General features: G+C 42.8%; 1 protein-coding gene and 1 long non-coding RNA gene across 3 annotated transcripts in view; both read left to right on the top strand.

Moving 5' to 3' along the window:
- The window catches only part of rai14 (retinoic acid induced 14), a 34733-nt gene extending 32387 nt beyond the window's left edge, over positions 1-2346 (top strand). For both annotated transcript variants that reach the window (XM_072455377.1, XM_072455376.1), the window contains 4 exons: positions 47-214; positions 297-455; positions 545-610; positions 1050-2346. In XM_072455377.1, the coding sequence (XP_072311478.1) occupies positions 47-214; positions 297-455; positions 545-610; positions 1050-1136 (480 nt within the window). In that variant the 3' untranslated portion in view covers positions 1137-2346. The remainder of the gene's footprint in view (positions 1-46; positions 215-296; positions 456-544; positions 611-1049) is intronic.
- A 2279-nt stretch (positions 2347-4625) lies between these two features.
- On the top strand, positions 4626-5385 carry LOC140368451 (uncharacterized). The gene is made up of 2 exons (XR_011928163.1): positions 4626-4735; positions 5164-5385. It is a non-coding gene; the product is annotated as an uncharacterized lncRNA (long non-coding RNA).
- The last annotated feature ends 13756 nt before the right edge of the window (positions 5386-19141 follow it).

The raw sequence follows: 19141 nt of genomic DNA, 5'->3' as shown, positions 1-19141 counted from the left end.
GAGCTCCACATATTTTATATATAATATATATAATTAAAAACTTCAGGCTCGCAATAACCGCGCTGAGAAGGAAGCCCTACTGGAACTGGTGACGTCGAGGGAGAAGGAGAACCAGACTCTGACCACCAGACTGGCTGAGTCCCAGGACGCTGTGAGCCAACTGAAGCAGCTGGTGGAGAACCATGTGGCCTCAGAGAGAGAGAAGAATAAACGGGTGAGTGTTACTGCTCTCGGGCTCATGAGGGGAGCACCCAGTGACCCAGGGCTGACTATGAGACCACTGTACACCCTCACAGATAGATGACCTGTCTCGTGAGGTCTGTAAGCTGAAGGATGCTTTAAACAGCCTGTCACAGCTCTCATACAACTCCAGCTCTCCGTCCAAGAGACAGCAACAAAACCAGCAGGTGGAGATGATGCAGCAGCAAATCAAACAAATGCAGTATCAGTTGGCAGTAAGTCATTATATTAGTATTTTACAGTCAATATCAGTACAAAGGACAGAACAGTAAAATGATTGACATGCATCATTGTTTTTCTGTAGGAGTCAAAGAAACAGCACAATGAGATTGTCTCTGTTTACAGAATGCACCTCCTCTATGCTGTTCAGGTAAATGGTTATTTTATTAAGGAAAAGTTGTGACAGTGCTCACTGCAGTTAATGCCACAAGTAGAGAAAAGCTGTGCTTAGCTGGTAGAGCAGTATGTACTATATGTACTGTGCATGCTATACAGTAAAGCTTATCTTTTATTCATATCCTAAATATTTAAGAAACAAACCTAATCCTGTCTCTTGAAATTAAAATTAGTTCCTCATAAACTTAAGACAGAATGGTATTTATAGAGATTGAATGTTTATAGAATTGATGATTTATTATTATAAGTTTATTTTTATAAATAGGCCCCTGCGCTGCTCTGGAACTTTTCACATACAAACCCAGTCTCGCTATGTTTACAAGTGTTTCTATTGATTAAACCAAATGTTCAACAGTCTCAAAAGGGCTTTCTTCTTTTTCTGCATCCCTGAACTGTGACTATTGTATTTGTAGGGTCAGATGGATGAAGATGTCCAGAAAGCCTTGAAGCAGATCCTTATGATGTGTAAGATGCCTAGCCAAGCCAAGGAGGCCTGTTGAGACATTGGGCCTCGTTTCCAAAAGTGTTGTGGCCACCCATATTTATGTGCTGTTTGTGTTAAATCCAAGGCAGCACATGGTGCCTCTGGACAAACTCCACATGAGGAAATGTTTACAGTCATATTCAGCTGCCTTTGCCAATGTCTTCTTTGACCCATCTTCAGGTATCAAGTCATCAGTCATATGACTACGATACTTTAGGTAAACTGAAGACTCCAGATGTTGTTTGAACTTGGAGGCTTTCCTTGATGCACCAGCCAAACTTAAAATCATTGTGTATGTGCTAACCCCAAATCAGATGCTGTTGTAAATGTGCATGCCAATATGTGTTCACTAATCAGCCTCTTCAATCTGTTACAGTTTGTTTTAATCACTTTCAGTCGGTGCTGTCTTTGATCCTATCTATTTTTATGATACACCGGTGTTGGTGATGTCTAGTCCAAGCTTATGTCCAAGTGTCCATGTCATAGTCAGCAATTTTCTAAAACAATCTAAATTATTTGTGATGTGTTTTTATGCATGCGCTTCAAGCCAACCTGGAAATTTAAAGAGTGTGTATTTCTATGAAGAAAATGCATGAGACTGTTCTAATTGCTATATTTTAAGCAAGATTTAAATGAAATGTATTATACTTCATGTTACTGTACTAATGTACCATACTGTATTGAAGACTGACAAGTGTGTATTCTCTGTTCACATCTATACACAATCATTTTGTTTAGAATTTACATGCCAAGTACGTACACAAGTTACTGTAAAGTTTTTTCTTAACGTTTACTTGGACAGATATATTTATATCCAGTATTTTCCTTTCCGTCTGCACTAAGCAAATAGACACTTTGTCTTCTTAAAATAAGTCTGTACTGAAAATAACATATACAATCCAATTCTTATCACGTTTGTTTATATAAAGTGTTGCGCTTTTACAGGTACTCCAAACAGAGTCTGAAAATACAAACTGACCACATTTCATGATTTGCCTTTGCAGCACTGTATTTATTTTCATGGCAACTATCTTCAACACTCACAAAGCACACTTTCAACAAGTTATGATTTGTGCTGAGAAACATGTCAAGTTTGCATCTGAGATTTGTACAGCCTCAAGGTGCACACATGTGCCATTGTACTAGGAAAAAGGCATTAATGTTTGTCAGTTTTATAGAGACAAAAATACTGTTGTATGGTATTTTTAATAAACTTTTTGAGATTATCTTGAGAAAAAATAGTTCTATTTGTCCTCAAATGTAGTGTCACCCAGTGTCATGCATTATAAGTATTACGGTCTGGCAATGAACATGCAGGTATTTTATGGCATTTATGGACGAGTGCAGAAACTGGACCCAGGGTCACAAGGAACAATGCAACACAATAAAGGTCCACTAGAGGGCAGTATTTGTTAAATACAGCAATTGTATGCAACAAGTAGCAAGCATGAACATAAAATGACAAAGCATTGCAAAGCTTAGCACCTGTGGTTGGAGCATCTCACTTAATGACTTAATATCTTCTTATCTAAAAACAAACAAACCTCAGATTAAAGCTAACTAATGTCAGATTTGAATTTCACCTGCTTTTTCAACCAGTCATACTGTGTTTACTGTCACAGGTCAACTATCCAGAAAATGAATAAAAGGTTGTGGGTTTCTGCGCAGACATCTGTAAATGATGTATTGTGTATGAAAATAATAATTAGGTTCAGATACCCTTCCAAATTGTTTTAAAACTGACTTTAGGCAGTAACCAAAACCCTTCCATATGCCTTGTGGATAATTATGTTTGGGCTAAGTTTGGACGACCGAAAAAGTCACTGCAAAGTCTGGGGAAACATTGTTTATTTTGCTGTTGGCTCAAGCACAGCGTCTTCCATGTCAACACACAGGGTCCACTGAGTGTCCACTCTCAAGTCCTGCCAGCCTGACTCTGGGTTATTCATCTGCAACTCTGTTTCCTCTGAGAACCAGTGGCAGCGCTGCTTCCTGCCCTGGCTCTGTTTTCCTGCCCAATGGCCAAACACACAGCACATCTGCACACACACTAACCTGCTTTTACACAACAACTACATGTCAATATTCTGTCCCACTCACTCAGGCCTTGGATCTCAGGAGTTTGTGCAGAGATCCAACACTGTGATCTTAATCCAACCCGGACCTGTGTTTGTCCAGCATCCTGAGGACTGTGAGTGGCAGCTACAAGGAAATATACTCATGGGAACATTAATTCAGGAGTCATTTCAGTTAGTTTTGGGGCTAATATTTCAGGCCTGTTAGCTGGGCTCTTTTAAAACCTATTTTCTTTAGGCCAAAAAAAATTAAACCATATTATTGCTGCAAAAGTAGATGATGCAGCATTTTTTGTTTAGTTTTTTCTTTCTTTGGCACATTTCCTGAAACTTAACACTTTCCAAAACGATTAAGTCACAAAATATCTAACCATCACCAATACACAGCCCAGAGAAAGCTACAACATTTGTGTGCTGAGCGTTAGACCCTGTAACATATTACACAAATGATTTTCAGACTTGGGTAATGGAGTCTGTGGTGAAAAACCTGGCTCAGACACGCATCACTACAGAATTCTTTACATTGTACATCTACCCTGGATTAGACTCAGAGCGGGCGGCCTTTAGGACGAACTGTAGCACATGCAGAGAGCGTTGTAGTTGAAACTTATGTTTGAATAGTGACAGTTAAGACTTGAAAATGGATATATGGTCTAAAAGGAGCAGAGTGCTTGCTTCTCAAGTGGCATGTTTTGGAATTTGAGGTGGATTTTCAAAGCAATTGGAAAAAAAAACATAATACTATAAAAGTGTTTCAAATTTCCAAAATTTCGGTTATTACATTTTTTAAAAACGTGAATTGGTTAACAACGCCAGGGACGGAAAACAAATAAATTGTATTGCTGCTGTAAGCAACAGGATAGTTATGTCATACGTATGAATTTGAATGTTACAGCAGTGAAGAAGTTGTAGCAGGAGGTCAAAACGCAGCAGAGGACCAGGCCTGAAGGAGTCCGTTTGAGAGGAAATGAGAAACGACTGGAGCCAAAAGAGAGAAAAAACAAAACACAAAGTTAGGCCCAACTAGATACCCTTAGAAAATGAGAAAGGCCTTTTGACATTAATAATGATTGGCCAGTTATTAAAATGTTAAGTGTATTTGACGATAGGATAATGACATTCTCAGGAGCATCAGTGGTTTGCCAAAGAGAGAACATAAAAAGAACAAAATACATTTTTAACATAAACATAGAGAAGGGAATGTGGATAAAACGGTTTGTGGATCACACTGTGCTCAGAGCTTAGATTCTCTAGTGTTGATACTACATTTACTTCATTAAAAAGGTCAAAAAATGCCACTGCGCAGACAATTTTGTTTACATTGCACATTTCCGGATATTTCCCAATCTGTGTGCTGAGTAAATAGAGTTTTACGGCTGTTTAGTGATGTGCGTCACTGGCCGAGATCCCGCTCTGAGTAAGCAGACCTATCTGAGTTATTCTGCCACAGTGTTTGTGTAACTGCAGAGGAAATAGTTTGGTGTTTCCTATTTTTGGCTGGTATAAAAGATTTCCAAGAAGGCTGAGGGAAGTAGAACAGGTAGATACCCACTCTGTATTCTGCTTGTCTTTTCTTTTATTATGAATGTAATACTATTTATATAATAGTATTTTGCTATTTCAGATACATTCCTTGCAGAAATACCAGTGAGTTTATACAAGCACAAGAAGATTTTTGTTTTCCTGCAGGACTAGGTTTATTTGCATTGTCCTCTGCTTTTTGACTCTGCCTTGTGAGCAGAATTCTTGATCTTGAAACAGCTCTGAAACCACAAAAGTACATGATGTGATACGGTGATATGATTGTAATTAATGCTCAGACTCTAAATGAAGGAGTAAATCACTGACACATATGGCTGTAGATTTGACAGATCTCAACAGACTTAAAAAATGTTTTAAACATTTAAAAAACGTGTGCAACATGTTGTTGATATGTTCAGCCTTGTTCACCAAGCCGTCAAATGTCAGTTTGTCTAGTGTGAGATGGCCTTGAAACCAGAGCCTGCCCTGGACCAGTGGAGGGGCGTAAGAGACGCATGCAGCTTAATTGCTGCAAGCTGTAACTTGGCCTCCAGCCTACTGTGGCCCGCAACACACATCAGAGCGGGCACTTGAAAGCATGTGAAGACACACATAAAAAACTACACTACAACGTCATTTATGCAAGAAATAAACACTATTTTAAGTTTGTCATTAGCATTTTTATATGGAAGGGGTTTCTTTGAGAATTTCTTTTTTTTTTTTAGTCTACCATGAAATCATCAATCTTATGGATATTCCTCATAATATCTTAGCTAAAGGAACAGTGTTGGAGCTATTACATGTCTAAGATTCCCTGAGTGTATTTATATTGATTCAGACTGTTATATTTTGTTTCACAATATTTTGCCTCATCTTGATTGTTGCTTCCCCAAGGTGACCTCACAAATGACTGACTTCTCTGGTTTCGTCCTTTGGAGGATATTGTAGTCTTAAATGATTTTGTGGGAGCCACTGGAACAAATGTGTGTTTTTAAACCAAACTTTCCCATTTTCCCGTCGAGACTGGGGTTGATGAGACTACAAGGGCAGCACCTTTGAACAATCATAATAGTGCAATACAAATCCAATATTGAATAGTCTTTAAAGCAGGTTAAATCTAACCCAATGAGCCTTAAGTAGTATTCAGGGGTCCTTGCGACAAATACTTAAAAAATCTCCTCTCCAAATGCATTATCCACTGTGTGGCATCCTGAGTGTGTGCCCAAACCACTCTGTAAAGTGGTGGGATCTGAACTGAGGATTTTGGCTGTGGTTTCAAACCCCAAAGATGTTTATTTCTGCATTTGATTTAGCACAGAATGATTGCAGCAAACTGTCTGGAGGTGGGGTAATAGCAGTGGGTAGGACATGGCCTTTGATCACAATATTTTCATGTTTTGTTTTACATTATGGCATCTTACAAATATGTTAATAGGGTTGTCAATTCAGATGTGTCCCAGGGCACCTACTTTGTACACCAATCAGCGAAAACAATGTAATTATATTGGAGAATATGTGCATGTAAACATTTGGCTAACAACCAGAGGACAAGGCGCAGAAACCAGAGAAAACATGGGAAAAGTGGCAACAGCTCAAGAACGACATCATTTCACTCTACACACTTCCATGTGCAGCTAAAGACTTGAGCAAACCCACTTGTCATACAAGTCCCGTCCCATTCCAGACCAGGTTTCCCAGTTCAGGCTGCCCTCTTTCCCGCCAGCTCCACATCAGGTTCTGATGAGTCTAACTGCAAACACGTGCTGGGCGCTGCTCCCCCAACAGATGCGACAATATCACATTATTAATGACAGAGACACCGCCAGCAGAGCAGGGGAAGGGAAAGTCTGTCTCCTCAAAGGCCGCTCTCTTAAATAGCTCAACACTGAGCTGCCGCCGCTGCTGAGGAAGTTATTATAGAAAGGAGAGCGTCTGTGTTTGTGCTGGGAATATCCTCTCAATCTAACTCAATAGTCAGAGGCTTAGCTCCAAGTCAGCCTCTTAAAGCCACTGAACTCTTGAGCACAGTTCAGTCTCACACCACTGGAAGAAGGGCGTTTTCTCACAGACTCTTGAATCGACATGAGCTCTTACTATTATATTAGTAGTATTTAAGACAAAAAGCTTCTTGATTATTCAATGGTACATGTTACAGAGACAATACTTCAAGTATAGTTTTGTTGTTTGTTCCACATCAGAGATGAACTGTCAAACCATGTCCCTATTGTCTGATTTAGAATATTCTTTTTTTCTTCTTGTAAAACAAGATGAATGTTTTTAATCTAATACTTAAAGTCACCTTACATTACATAAAGGAAGCACCAGACCAGGTCCTAATTTGAAGTGCTCCAATCAAAGCTCAACTGAATTAAACTAAATAAATGGAAAAGGTTATTTTGTCTTTTTGTGCATGTGGAATGCTTTTGTTTGTTCAAATTGGGTGATCTTTATGTAGACACACGTAGTGGACTGTTCTGCAGGTAATTGTGGTGGTCTCCTGTGCTAAAGGCTCCCTCACCCCCCCGTCCAGACTGATTCACTCCGTATCAAAGCAGCGGAAACTCCATTTACTCTGAGTCACTGGTGAAGCCCACTCCCCCTTATCGGCGCACACACATGTACTGTACCCTGCCTGCCGAGGAAGGGGGTCTCCAAGTTCACAGCCAAGTGACAAAGAATTTACAAGCCCGCTGCGAAGACTCGTCCAGCTAAATGTGCGTGTGACAAAGTGTGTGTGAGGGGCAAAGAAGAAAGCCTCTGACACTTGTCTCTGAGTGCCTTATTAAAAAGGTGAGAAGTGAGTGCGCTGTCTGGAGGAGGGAGTTAATTGCACTCTTTAAAGAGCACTTCAAAGGGACACTGGTGTCAGGGCTGAGGGGCATGAGACGCAGAGAAGATGAAGGACGGCCAGGAGGAAGAGGACGATGGACAAAGTAGAGACGCTGACACCACATCGAGCCAGAGAATCAGGTGAAAAACGCCGTTAAGGCTGCAAGATTATCCATAATCATGTCACAGTTTGAATGGTCGCAGCAAACTAATCTTAATTAAAGTAAAGTGTAACTAGAGGTGGGCAATATATCAACCTTTAGATAATATTGTGAATGTTGTTTTGAAGTGATGCAAAATTGTAATATTGAGTATATCGTTCCAAGTGAAAACAACACGTTATAACAGACATAGGCACAATTGAAAAAAATATCTCAGGACTCAACTAGAAAAAAAAAAACATTTAAAAAACAATGAAGAATTATTCTGAACTTAATATATTCTTTCTCTTTCTTTTTTTCTCCTTTTATTCCTGAACTCACAGTATTTTCTCCCTGCAGCTCGTTCTTTGTGGGGTTTTTTCTGTTTTTTTTTCTTTTCTGTTGTTGTTGTTGTTCTTTTTAGGCCCGAGCCCCAGCAGGGCGGAGGGCCTATTGCTCCCGCAACGCTGCCCCTGGCAAGTACAGTGAACTAGCCCATGCCGAAGGCATGGATCATGCATACTTACTCCTGCTATGACAGAAATAGTCAACAATTAGTGAATGGGCGTAGCCCATTCACTAATTGTTGACAACAGCAGCGCGAAGCGCTGCATTCCTCCAAAAACCCTCCTGGCATCGTCCCGTACGCGAGAATCCATGCCGCAGGCATGGGCCATGCTTGTATCTGCTCAAATCAATGGAAGTCTATGGGGAGTGGGCGGGGCATCCCGATGGAATAGGGAGTGACGAGCGCGTAAGCGCTCGTAATGATGATTCCACCCCATGGCGGCATCGGGAAGGCTTAGAGCTTTCAAATGATGTATAATTTGTTGTTATAGTGGAAACGGCTATATTGTTTTTGCTAAAAATATTATTATTATTAGGCCCGAGCCCCAGCAGGGCGGAGGGCCTATTGCTCCCGCAACGCTGCCGAAGGCAGCGTTGCAACTGTCTTACCAAACATGCGGGCGCAGCCCGCATGTTTGGTGCCCCGTCGCCCCTGGCAAGTACAGTGAACTAGCCCATGCCGAAGGCATGGATCATGCATACTTACTCCTGCTATGACAGAAATAGTCAACAATTAGTGAATGGGCGTAGCCCATTCACTAATTGTTGACAACAGCAGCGCGAAGCGCTGCATTCCTCCAAAAACCCTCCTGGCATCGTCCCGTACGCGAGAATCCATGCCGCAGGCATGGGCCATGCTTGTATCTGCTCAAATCAATGGAAGTCTATGGGGAGTGGGCGGGGCATCCCGACGGAATAGGGAGTGACGAGCGCGTAAGCGCTCGTAATGATGATTCCACCCCATGGCGGCATCGGGAAGGCTTAGAGCTTTCAAACGATGTATCATTTGTTGTTATAGTAAAAACGGCTATATTGTTTTTGCTAAAAATATTATTATTATTAGGCCCGAGCCCCAGCAGGGCGGAGGGCCTATTGCTCCCGCAACGCTGCCGAAGGCAGCGTTGCAACTGTCTGACCGTCGCCCCTGGCAAGTACAGTGAACTAGCCCATGCCGAAGGCATGGATCATGCATACTTACTCCTGCTATGACAGAAATAGTCAACAATTAGTGAATGGGCGTAGCCCATTCACTAATTGTTGACAACAGCAGCGCGAAGCGCTGCATTCCTCCAAAAACCCTCCTGGCATCGTCCCGTACGCGAGAATCCATGCCGCAGGCATGGGCCATGCTTGTATCTGCTCAAATCAATGGAAGTCTATGGGGAGTGGGCGGGGCATCCCGACGGAATAGGGAGTGACGAGCGCGTAAGCGCTCGTAATGATGATTCCACCCCATGGCGGCATGGGGAAGGCTTAGAGCTTTCAAACGATGTATAATTTGTTGTTATAGTGGAAACGGCTATATTGTTTTTGCTAAAAATATTATTATTATTAGGCCCGAGCGCCACAAGCTGGCGAGAGGCCTATTAATCTCGTAAGGCCGTGCGAAGCACGGCTGCGAAAGTGCGCACGTAGTGCGCACGAAATCGAGCGCGAAGCGCTCGCCCACTTCCAAACACTCACTAACGCACTCCTCCACTCATGCACGCCCCGTGCATACTAATTAGTTGTAGGAAAATGGAACATTACCGTTGTAAACGGGCGAAGCCCGTGCAAAAGTTCGCACTAAACGAGCACTTAACATTGGGATGACGACCGCTTGCGGTCGTCATCCCCATATAAAGCACTCATTTGCGCTAAGTAGCTCACGAATACGTTCCCCATCTCTTGCATGTTCCGTGCATATAAGCATGTAATGCAAAAATTGAACATTATTACTGTATAGAGGGCCAAAAACACAAAGTGGGCGGAGCCCACTCAAAATTATCGAAAGTACCCGTCAGTGACCAGGGACCCACACCATGAGGTAGGAAAGCGCGAGCGCTTTCCGAAAATGTATAGTTTATGATATTTGAAAAATGGGAAACATTGTTTTCGCATCGGAATATTATTCTTTCTTTCTTTCTTTCTTTCTTCTTCTTCTTCTTCTTCTCGGGACCAACCCCCCTATTTTTCACCCAGTGAACATTGACGAAAAGTCACAAAAATTTGCACACCTCTAAAAATCGTGCCTCTCTACATTCTGGCTATTTCCCTTTTCTAAAATAAAAAAAATTGGCGTGTCAGCGCCACCAAATGTACCAAAAATGCATTGAGAGATGGGAAATGACCCAAAAAAAATCTGATCGTAGAATCATGAAATTTGGCGCAGAGGTAGATGGTGACAAGAGAAGTAAAAAATATTATTACGGCAACGCCGTCCCCCGAACCAAATGTCGGCCATATTGCTTCAAAAATGGCTAAACATGACTTCGGAGTCTTTCCAAACGTCGTACTTTTACGAACTCCTCCCAGGGCGTTGGCCCTAAAAAGCTGAAATTTGGTGAAAATGCTACTGAGGAGTGGGACATCAAAAGTTATCCAAATTACATTGATACCTCTCACGGTCTCTGTGCGGCGAAGCCGCAAACTGTAACTAAAATTTCAGAAATCTCCCATATTTAAAATTTCTGCCGTTTGCGCAGATAAAGTCCGAATTGCATCAAATTAGAATCAGTTGTTAAACTCTTTGCCCTAAACCTACTTGAAGTGAAATAAATTCATTTGGCGCCACAGCGCCCCCTACAGATTTTATATGGAGGTTAAATGTTTAGTTTTGCGAAATTATATGAAATTTGACACACAACTCAATTTTAGCATCCCCATCAAAAAAGTCAATGAGACTCATGTCATAATTGTTATGGCGTTGCCCAACGATGACCGAAACCTTTCATGTTATTCCAATGGGGAAATCGCCAGAACATGTTTACACTTTAGACTTTCACAAACTCCTTCCAGGGCGTCAGCCCTATTAACCTGAAATTTGGTGGGACTCATCTTCAGGGGTGGACCATCAAAAGTTATCCACATTTTCATTCAAAGAGTCACGGTGTCTGTGCGGCAAAGCCGCACATTTTGCCAAGAATTCAAAATAAAATAGCTTTTTGATGGTAAAACAAAGGGGAGAAGATGTGACAGCGTCACAGATTCAGCAGTAGGCGTAATAAAAGGACAATTGGGGCGCGTTAGCGCCCCCTCCTCTTGCGGCGTGGCGGCGGTGTGGCGGCGGCGTGGCGAGGGCCGATCATTGCCGCTTGCGGCTATATTTTTTCTTGTTCTTCATCGCTTTGAACTCTAATTTGACCCCCTGAACATGCTCAAAAACTCACCAAACTTTGTCCAAAATTCAGAATCGGCGAAAAATTTTGTTTTTTCTGGGCCATTTTTTTTTTCCTAAAAAAATGGCGCGACAGCGCCACCGACAAAAGTCAAAATACATTGCGCCTATGGGAGACGCCCCGAGGTCAACTTTGTCGTAGAGCTACGAAATTCGGAACACGCATTCCTCTTGTGAGGACAAAAAACAAATATTATTGTGGCCACGCCCCCAGACTTACCCTATGGCCGCCATCTTCCTTTGAAAATGAAAACACGCTGTGTTAGCCATTTTGTTCACGTCAAACTTTGACGAACTCCTCCTAGGGCGTTTTGCCCACCGACTTCAAAATCGGCGTACGTCCTCTGGACAAGTGGGGCATCTAAAGTTATCCAATTTTTTGAGATACCTTTTACGGTCTGTGTGCGGCGCAGCCGCAAAGTTGGACAACTTATTTTGGGATATTGCAGATCTAAAAATTGTTCCCATTTGATTAAAACGAGTCCGATTAGGACCAAATTTGAATCAGTTGTTCAACTTTCTAGTTTGGACCAGTTTATGATGACAAAATTTAAATGGGCGCGATAGCGCCCCCTACAGAGTGACCTTTAAATTAACATCGAAGGTCAAAAATTAGTTTTACCAAAATTTTCTAAACTTTACCCAAAATTCTATTTTGGCGTCCCGATCAAAAAAGCCAATGAGACAAATGCCTTAATTTTTACGGCGTAGTCGTAGCGATGAGATAAACCTCCCATGTTATCCCTATGGGAAAACCGCTAAATCTCTCGAATATCCACATTTTTACGCTTCACACTTTAACGAACTCCTCCTAGTGCGTTTTGCCCACCGACCTCAAAATCGGTGTACGTCCTCTAGACAAGTGGGGCATCTAAAGTTATCCAAATTTCAAGGATAGCTTTTACGGTCTCTGTGCGACGGAGCCGCAAACGTTTCCCAGAATTCTGACTATTTGGCCTTCAGAGTGGCCTATAAACAATAGAGTTTTTCCAAATGACATGATATTTTGAACAAAATTCTAATTTGCCATCCTGATCATAAAAGTATGAGAGCCAAAGTCATATTTTGTACGGCGTAACCGTAGCGATGACAGAAACATCCCATGTTATCCTTATTGGAAAATCGTAGAATCGCTCAAATCACCACATTTTTACGCTTCACACTTTAACGAACTCCTCCTAGGGCGATTGTCCAATCAAGTTCATATTTGGAGAATATCACCTACACAAGCGAGGCATCAAAACGTATCCATATTTTGATTCTAAGTGCTACGGTCTCTGTGTGGCGGACCCGCAAATATATGTCAGAAATGGGAAAACAGCGAAATCTCTGAAATGTTCACATTTACGCTTCACACTTTAACAAACTCCTCTAAGGGCAATAGCTCGATCAAGCTCATATTTGGGGAAAATCATCTACACAAGCGGAGCATCAAAAGTTATCCATATTTTTATTCCAAGTGTCAAGGTCTCTGTGTGGCGGACCCGCACATTTGACCGACACTTGTGTTGATTTGCACTGGATTGGCCATGTCAATTGTGTCGCCGTCTGTCAAGTTCTTTTTTAATCCAACACAATAAGGGCGCCATCTTTATCAAGTCGAAAGCGCAGAGTCGGAAGGCCAGCGGCCCGCGAGGGCTGTTGGATGCCGCTTGCGGCTTTAATGTTTCTGTTGTTCTTTGTTCTAATGAAAAATAAAACTGTAAAAAAAAAATAATGATACAAAATATATAAAATAATAAATAATAATAATTATTAGGCCCGAGCGCCACAAGCTGGCGAGAGGCCTATTAATCTCGTAAGGCCGTGCGAAGCACGGCTGCGAAAGTGCGCACGTAGTGCGCACGAAATCGAGCGCGAAGCGCTCGCCCACTTCCAAACACTCACTAACGCACTCCTTCACTCATGCACGCCCCGTGCATACTAATTAGTAGTAGGAAAATGGAACATTACCGTTGTAAACGGGCGAAGCCCGTGCAAAAGTGCGCACTAAACGAGCACTTTACATTGAGATGACGACCGCGAAGCGGTCGTCATCCCCATATAAAGCACTCATTTGCGCTAAGTAGCTCACAAATACGTTCCCCATCTCTTGCATGTTCCGTGCATATAAGCATGTAATGCAAAAATTGAACATTATTACTGTATAGAGGGCCAAAAACACAAAGTGGGCGGAGCCCACTCAAAATTAACGAAAGTACCCGTCAGTGACCAGGGACCCACACCATGAGGTAGGAAAGCGCGAGCGCTTTCCGAAAATGTATAGTTTATGATATTTGAAAAATGGGAAACATTGTTTTCGCATCGGAATATTATTAGGCCCGAGCCCCAGCAGGGGGAGGGCCTATTGCTCCCGCAACGCTGCCGAAGGCAGCGTTGCAACTGTCTGACCAAACATGCGGGCGCAGCCCGCATGTTTGGTACCCCGTCGCCCCTGGCAAGTACAGTGAACTAGCCCATGCCGAAGGCATGGATCATGCATACTTACTCCTGCTATGACAGAAATAGTCAACAATTAGTGAATGGGCGTAGCCCATTCACTAATTGTTGACAACAGCAGCGCGAAGCGCTGCATTCCTCCAAAAACCCTCCTGGCATCGTCCCGTATGCGAGAATCCATGCCGCAGGCATGGGCCATGCTTGTATCTGCTCAAATCAATGGAAGTCTATGGGGAGTGGGCGGGGCATCCCGACGGAATAGGGAGTGACGAGCGCGTAAGCGCTCGTAATGATGATTCCACCCCATGGCGGCATCGGGAAGGCTTAGAGCTTTCAAACGATGTATCATTTGTTGTTATAGTAAAAACGGCTATATTGTTTTTGCTAAAAATATTATATTATTATTATTAGGCCCGAGCCCCAGCAGGGGGAGGGCCTATTGCTCCCGCAACGCTGCCGAAGGCCCGCATGTTTGGTGCCCCGTCGCCCCTGGCAAGTACAGTGAACTAGCCCATGCCGAAGGCATGGATCATGCATACTTACTCCTGCTATGACAGAAATAGTCAACAATTAGTGAATGGGCGTAGCCCATTCACTAATTGTTGACAACAGCAGCGCGAAGCGCTGCATTCCTCCAAAAACCCTCCTGGCATCGTCCCGTACGCGAGAATCCATGCCGCAGGCATGGGCCATGCTTGTATCTGCTCAAATCAATGGAAGTCTATGGGGAGTGGGCGGGGCATCCCGACGGAATAGGGAGTGACGAGCGCGTAAGCGCTCGTAATGATAATTCCACCCCATGGCGGCATCGGGAAGGCTTAGAGCTTTCAAACGATGTATCATTTGTTGTTATAGTAAAAACGGCTATATTGTTTTTGCTAAAAATATTATTATTATTATTAGGCCCGAGCCCCAGCAGGGGGAGGGCCTATTGCTCCCGCAACGCTGCCGAAGGCAGCGTTGCAACTGTCTGACCAAACATGCGGGCGCAGCCCGCATGTTTGGTACCCCGTCGCCCCTGGCAAGTACAGTGAACTAGCCCATGCCGAAGGCATGGATCATGCATACTTACTCCTGCTATGACAGAAATAGTCAACAATTAGTGAATGGGCGTAGCCCATTCACTAATTGTTGACAACAGCAGCGCGAAGCGCTGCATTCCTCCAAAAACCCTCCTGGCATCGTCCCGTATGCGAGAATCCATGCCGCAGGCATGGGCCATGCTTGTATCTGCTCAAATCAATGGAAGTCTATGGGGAGTGGGCGGGGCATTCCGACGGAATAGGGAGTGACGAGCGCGTAAGCGCTCGTAATGATAATTCCACCCCATGGCGGCATCGGGAAGGCTTAGAGCTTTCAAACGATGTATCATTTGTTGTTATAGTAAAAACGGCTATATTGTTTTTGCTAAAAATATTATTATTATTATTTTTCTTGTTCTTCTTCAGCGCTTTGATCTCTAATTTGACCCCCTGAACATGCTCAAAAACTCACCAAACTTTGCCCAAAATTCAGAATCGGTGAAAAAATTTATTTTTTCTGGGCCATTTTTTTTTTCGTTAAAAAATGGCGCGACAGCGCCACCGACAAAAGTCAAAATACATTGCGCCTATGGGAGACGCCCCGAGGTCAACTTTGGCGTAAAGCTACGAAATTCGGGACACGCATTCCTCTCGTGAGGATAAACAAAAAAAAACATTGTGGCCACGCCCCCAAACTTACCCTATGGCCGCCATCTTACTTTGAAAATGAAAACAAGCTGAGTTAGCCATTTTGTTTACGTCAAACTTTGACAAACTCCTCCTAGGGCGTTTTGCCCACCGACTTCAAAATCGGCGTACGTCCTCTGGACAAGTGGGGCATCTAAAGTTATTCAATTTTTTGAGATACCTTTTACGGTCTGTGTGCGGCGCAGCCGCAAAGTTGGACAACTTATTTTGGAATATTGCAGGTCTAAAAATTGCTCCCATTTGATCAAAACCAGTCCGATTAGGACCAAATTTGAATCAGTTGTTAAACTTTCTAGTTTGGACCAGTTTAGGCTGACAAAATTGAAATGGCAGTGATAGCGCCCCCTACAGAGTGACCTTTAAATTAACATTGAAGGTCAAAAATTAGTTTTACCAAAATTGTCTAAACTTTACCCAAAATTCTATTTTGCCGTCCCGATCACAAAAGCCAATCACAAAAATGCCTAAATTTTTACGCCGTAGTCGTAGCGATGACAGAAACCTCCCATGTTATCCCTATGGGAAAACCACAAAATCTCTCAAATTACCACATTTTTATGTTTTACACTTTAACGAAGTCCTCCTAGTGCGTTTTGCCCACCAACCTCAAAATCGGTGTACGTCCTCTAGACAAGTGGGGCATCTAAAGTTATCCAAATTTTAAGGATAGCTTTTACGGTCTCTGTGCGACGGAGCCGCAAACGTTTCCCAGAATTCTGACTATTTGGCCTTCAGAGTGGCCTATAAGCAATAGAGTTTTTCCAAATGACATGATATTTTGAACAAAATTCTAATTTGCCATCCTGATCATGAAAGTATGAGAGCCAAAGTCATATTTTGTACGGCGTAACCATAGCGATGACAGAAACATCCCATGTTATCCTTATGGGAAAATCGTAGAATCGCTCAAATCACCACATTTTTACGCTTCACACTTTAACAAACTCCTCCTAGGGCGATTGTCCGATCAAGTTCATATTTGGAGAATATCATCTACACAAGCGGGGCATCAAAACTTACCCATATTTTGATTCTAAGTGCTACGGTCTCTGTGTGGCGGACCCGCAAATATATGTCAGAAATGGGAAAACAGCGAAATCTCTGAAATGTTCACATTTACGCTTCACACTTTAATGAACTCCTCTGTGGGCAATAGCTCGATCAAGCTCATATTTGGGGAAAATCATCTACACAAGCGGGGCATCAAAAGTTATCCATATTTTTATTCCAAGTGCTACGGTCTCTGTGCGGCGGCGCAGCAAATTTGACTGACACTTGTGTTCATTTGCACTGGATTGGCCATGTCCAATGTGTCGCCGTCTGTCAAGTTATTTTTTTATTCAACACACAATAAGGGCCCCATCTTTATCAAGTCGAAAGCGCAGAGTCGGAAGGCCGGCGGCCCGCGAGGGCCGTTGGATGCCGCTTGCGGCTTTAATTTTTCTTGTTCTTCTTCAGCGCTTTGATCTCTAATTTGACCCCCTGAACATGCTCAAAAACTCACCAAACTTTGCCCAAAATTCAGAATCGGCGAAAAATTTTATTTTTTCTGGGCCATTTTTTTTTTCGTTAAAAAATGGCGCGACAGCGCCACCGACAAAAGTCAAAATACATTGCGCCTATGGGAGACGCCCCGAGGTCAACTTTGGCGTAAAGCTACGAAATTCGGGACACGCATTCCTCTCGTGAGGACGAACAAAAAAAATCATTGTGGCCACGCCCCCAGACTTACCCTATGGCCGCCATCTTCCTTTGAAAATGAAAATACGCTGTGTTAGTCATTTTGTTCACGTCAAACTTTGACGAACTCCTCCTAGGGCGTTTTGCCCACCGACTTCAAAATCGGCGGACGTCCTCTGGACAAGTGGGGCATCTAAAGTTATTCAATTTTTTGAGATACCTTTAACGATCTGTGTGCGGCGCAGCCGCAAAGTTGGACAACTTATTTTGGAATATTGCAGATCTAAAAATTGCTCCCATTTGATCAAAACCAGTCCGATTAGGACCAAATTTGAATCAGTTGTTAAACTTTCTAGTTTGGACCAGTTTAGGCTGACAAAATTGAAATGGCCGCGATAGCGCCCCCTACAGAGTGACCTTTAAATTAACATTGAAGGTCAAAAATTAGTTTTACCAAAATTGTCTAAACTTTACCCAAAATTCTATTTTGCCGTCCCGATCACAAAAGCCAATCACAAAAATGCCTACATTTTTACGGCGTAGTCGTAGCGATGACAGAAACCTCCCATGTTATCCCTATGGGAAAACCGCAAAATCTCTCAAATTACCACATTTTTATGTGTTACACTTCAACGAACTCCTCCTAGTGCGTTTTGCCCACCAACCTCAAAATCGGTGTACGTCCTCTAGACAAGTGGTGCATCTAAAGTTATCCACATTTTAAGGATAACTTTTACGGTCTCTGTGCGACGGAGCCGCAAACGTTTCCCAGAATTCTGACTATTTGGCCTTCAGAGTGGCCTATAAACAATAGAGTTTTTCCAAATGACATGACATTTTGCACTAAATTCTAATTTGCCATCCTGATCATACAAGTATGAGAGCCAAAGTCATATTTTGTACGGCGTAACCGTAGCGTTGACAGAAACATCCCATGTTATCCTTATGGGAAAATCGTAGAATCGCTCAAATCACCACATTTTTACACTTCACACTTTCACCAACTCCTCCTAGGCCGATTGCCCGATCAAGCTCATATTTGGGGAAATCATCTACACAAATGGGGCATCAAAAGTTATCCATATTTTGATTTTAAGTGCTACGGTCTCTGTGCCGTGGAGCTGCACATTTGACCGACATTTGTGTTCATTTGCACTGGTTAAGCACAGCATTGAACATGTCCAATGTGTCACTGTCTTGGTTCTTAGACAATTGCGTTAGCGCCAACTCTGTAAAATGCAGAGAGCAGAGTCGGAAGGCCGGCGGCCCGCGAGGGCCGTTGGATGCCGCTTGCGGCTTTAATTCTTTCTTCTTTCTTCTTCTCGGGACCAACCCCCCTATTTTTCACCCAGTGAACATTGACGAAAAGTCACAAAAATGTTCACACCTCTAAAAATCGTGCCTCTCTACATTCTGGCTATTTCCCTTTTCTAAAACAAAAAAAAATTGGCGCGTCAGCGCCCCCAAATGTACCAAAAATGCATTGAGAGATGGGAAATGACCCAAAAAACATCTGATCGTAGAATCATGAAATTTGGCGCCGAGGTAGATGGTGACAAGAGAAGTAAAAAATATTATTACGGCAACGCCGTCCGCCCAACCAAATGTCGGCCATATTGCTTCAAAAATGGCTAAACATGACTTCGGAGTTTTTCCAAACGTCGTACTTTTACGAACTCCTCCCAGGGCGTTGGCCCTAAAAAGCTGAAATTTGGTGAAAATGCTACTGAGGAGTAGGACATCAAAAGTTATCCAAATTACATTGACACCTCTCACGGTCTCTGTGCGGCGAAGCCGCAAACTGTAGCTAGAATTTCAGAAATCTCCCATATTTAAAATTTCTGCCGTTTGCGCAAATAAAGTCCGAATTGCGTCAAATTAGA

The sequence above is a fragment of the Eucyclogobius newberryi genome, unplaced genomic scaffold (assembly GCF_026437365.1).
Source record: "Eucyclogobius newberryi isolate DKJ021-1_F unplaced genomic scaffold, fEucNew1.0.hap1 SCAF_2, whole genome shotgun sequence".
Lineage (NCBI taxonomy): Eukaryota > Metazoa > Chordata > Actinopteri > Gobiiformes > Gobiidae > Eucyclogobius > Eucyclogobius newberryi.
The sequence above is the reverse complement of the archived record's forward strand: the minus strand, read 5'-3'. Positions and strand labels throughout refer to the sequence as shown.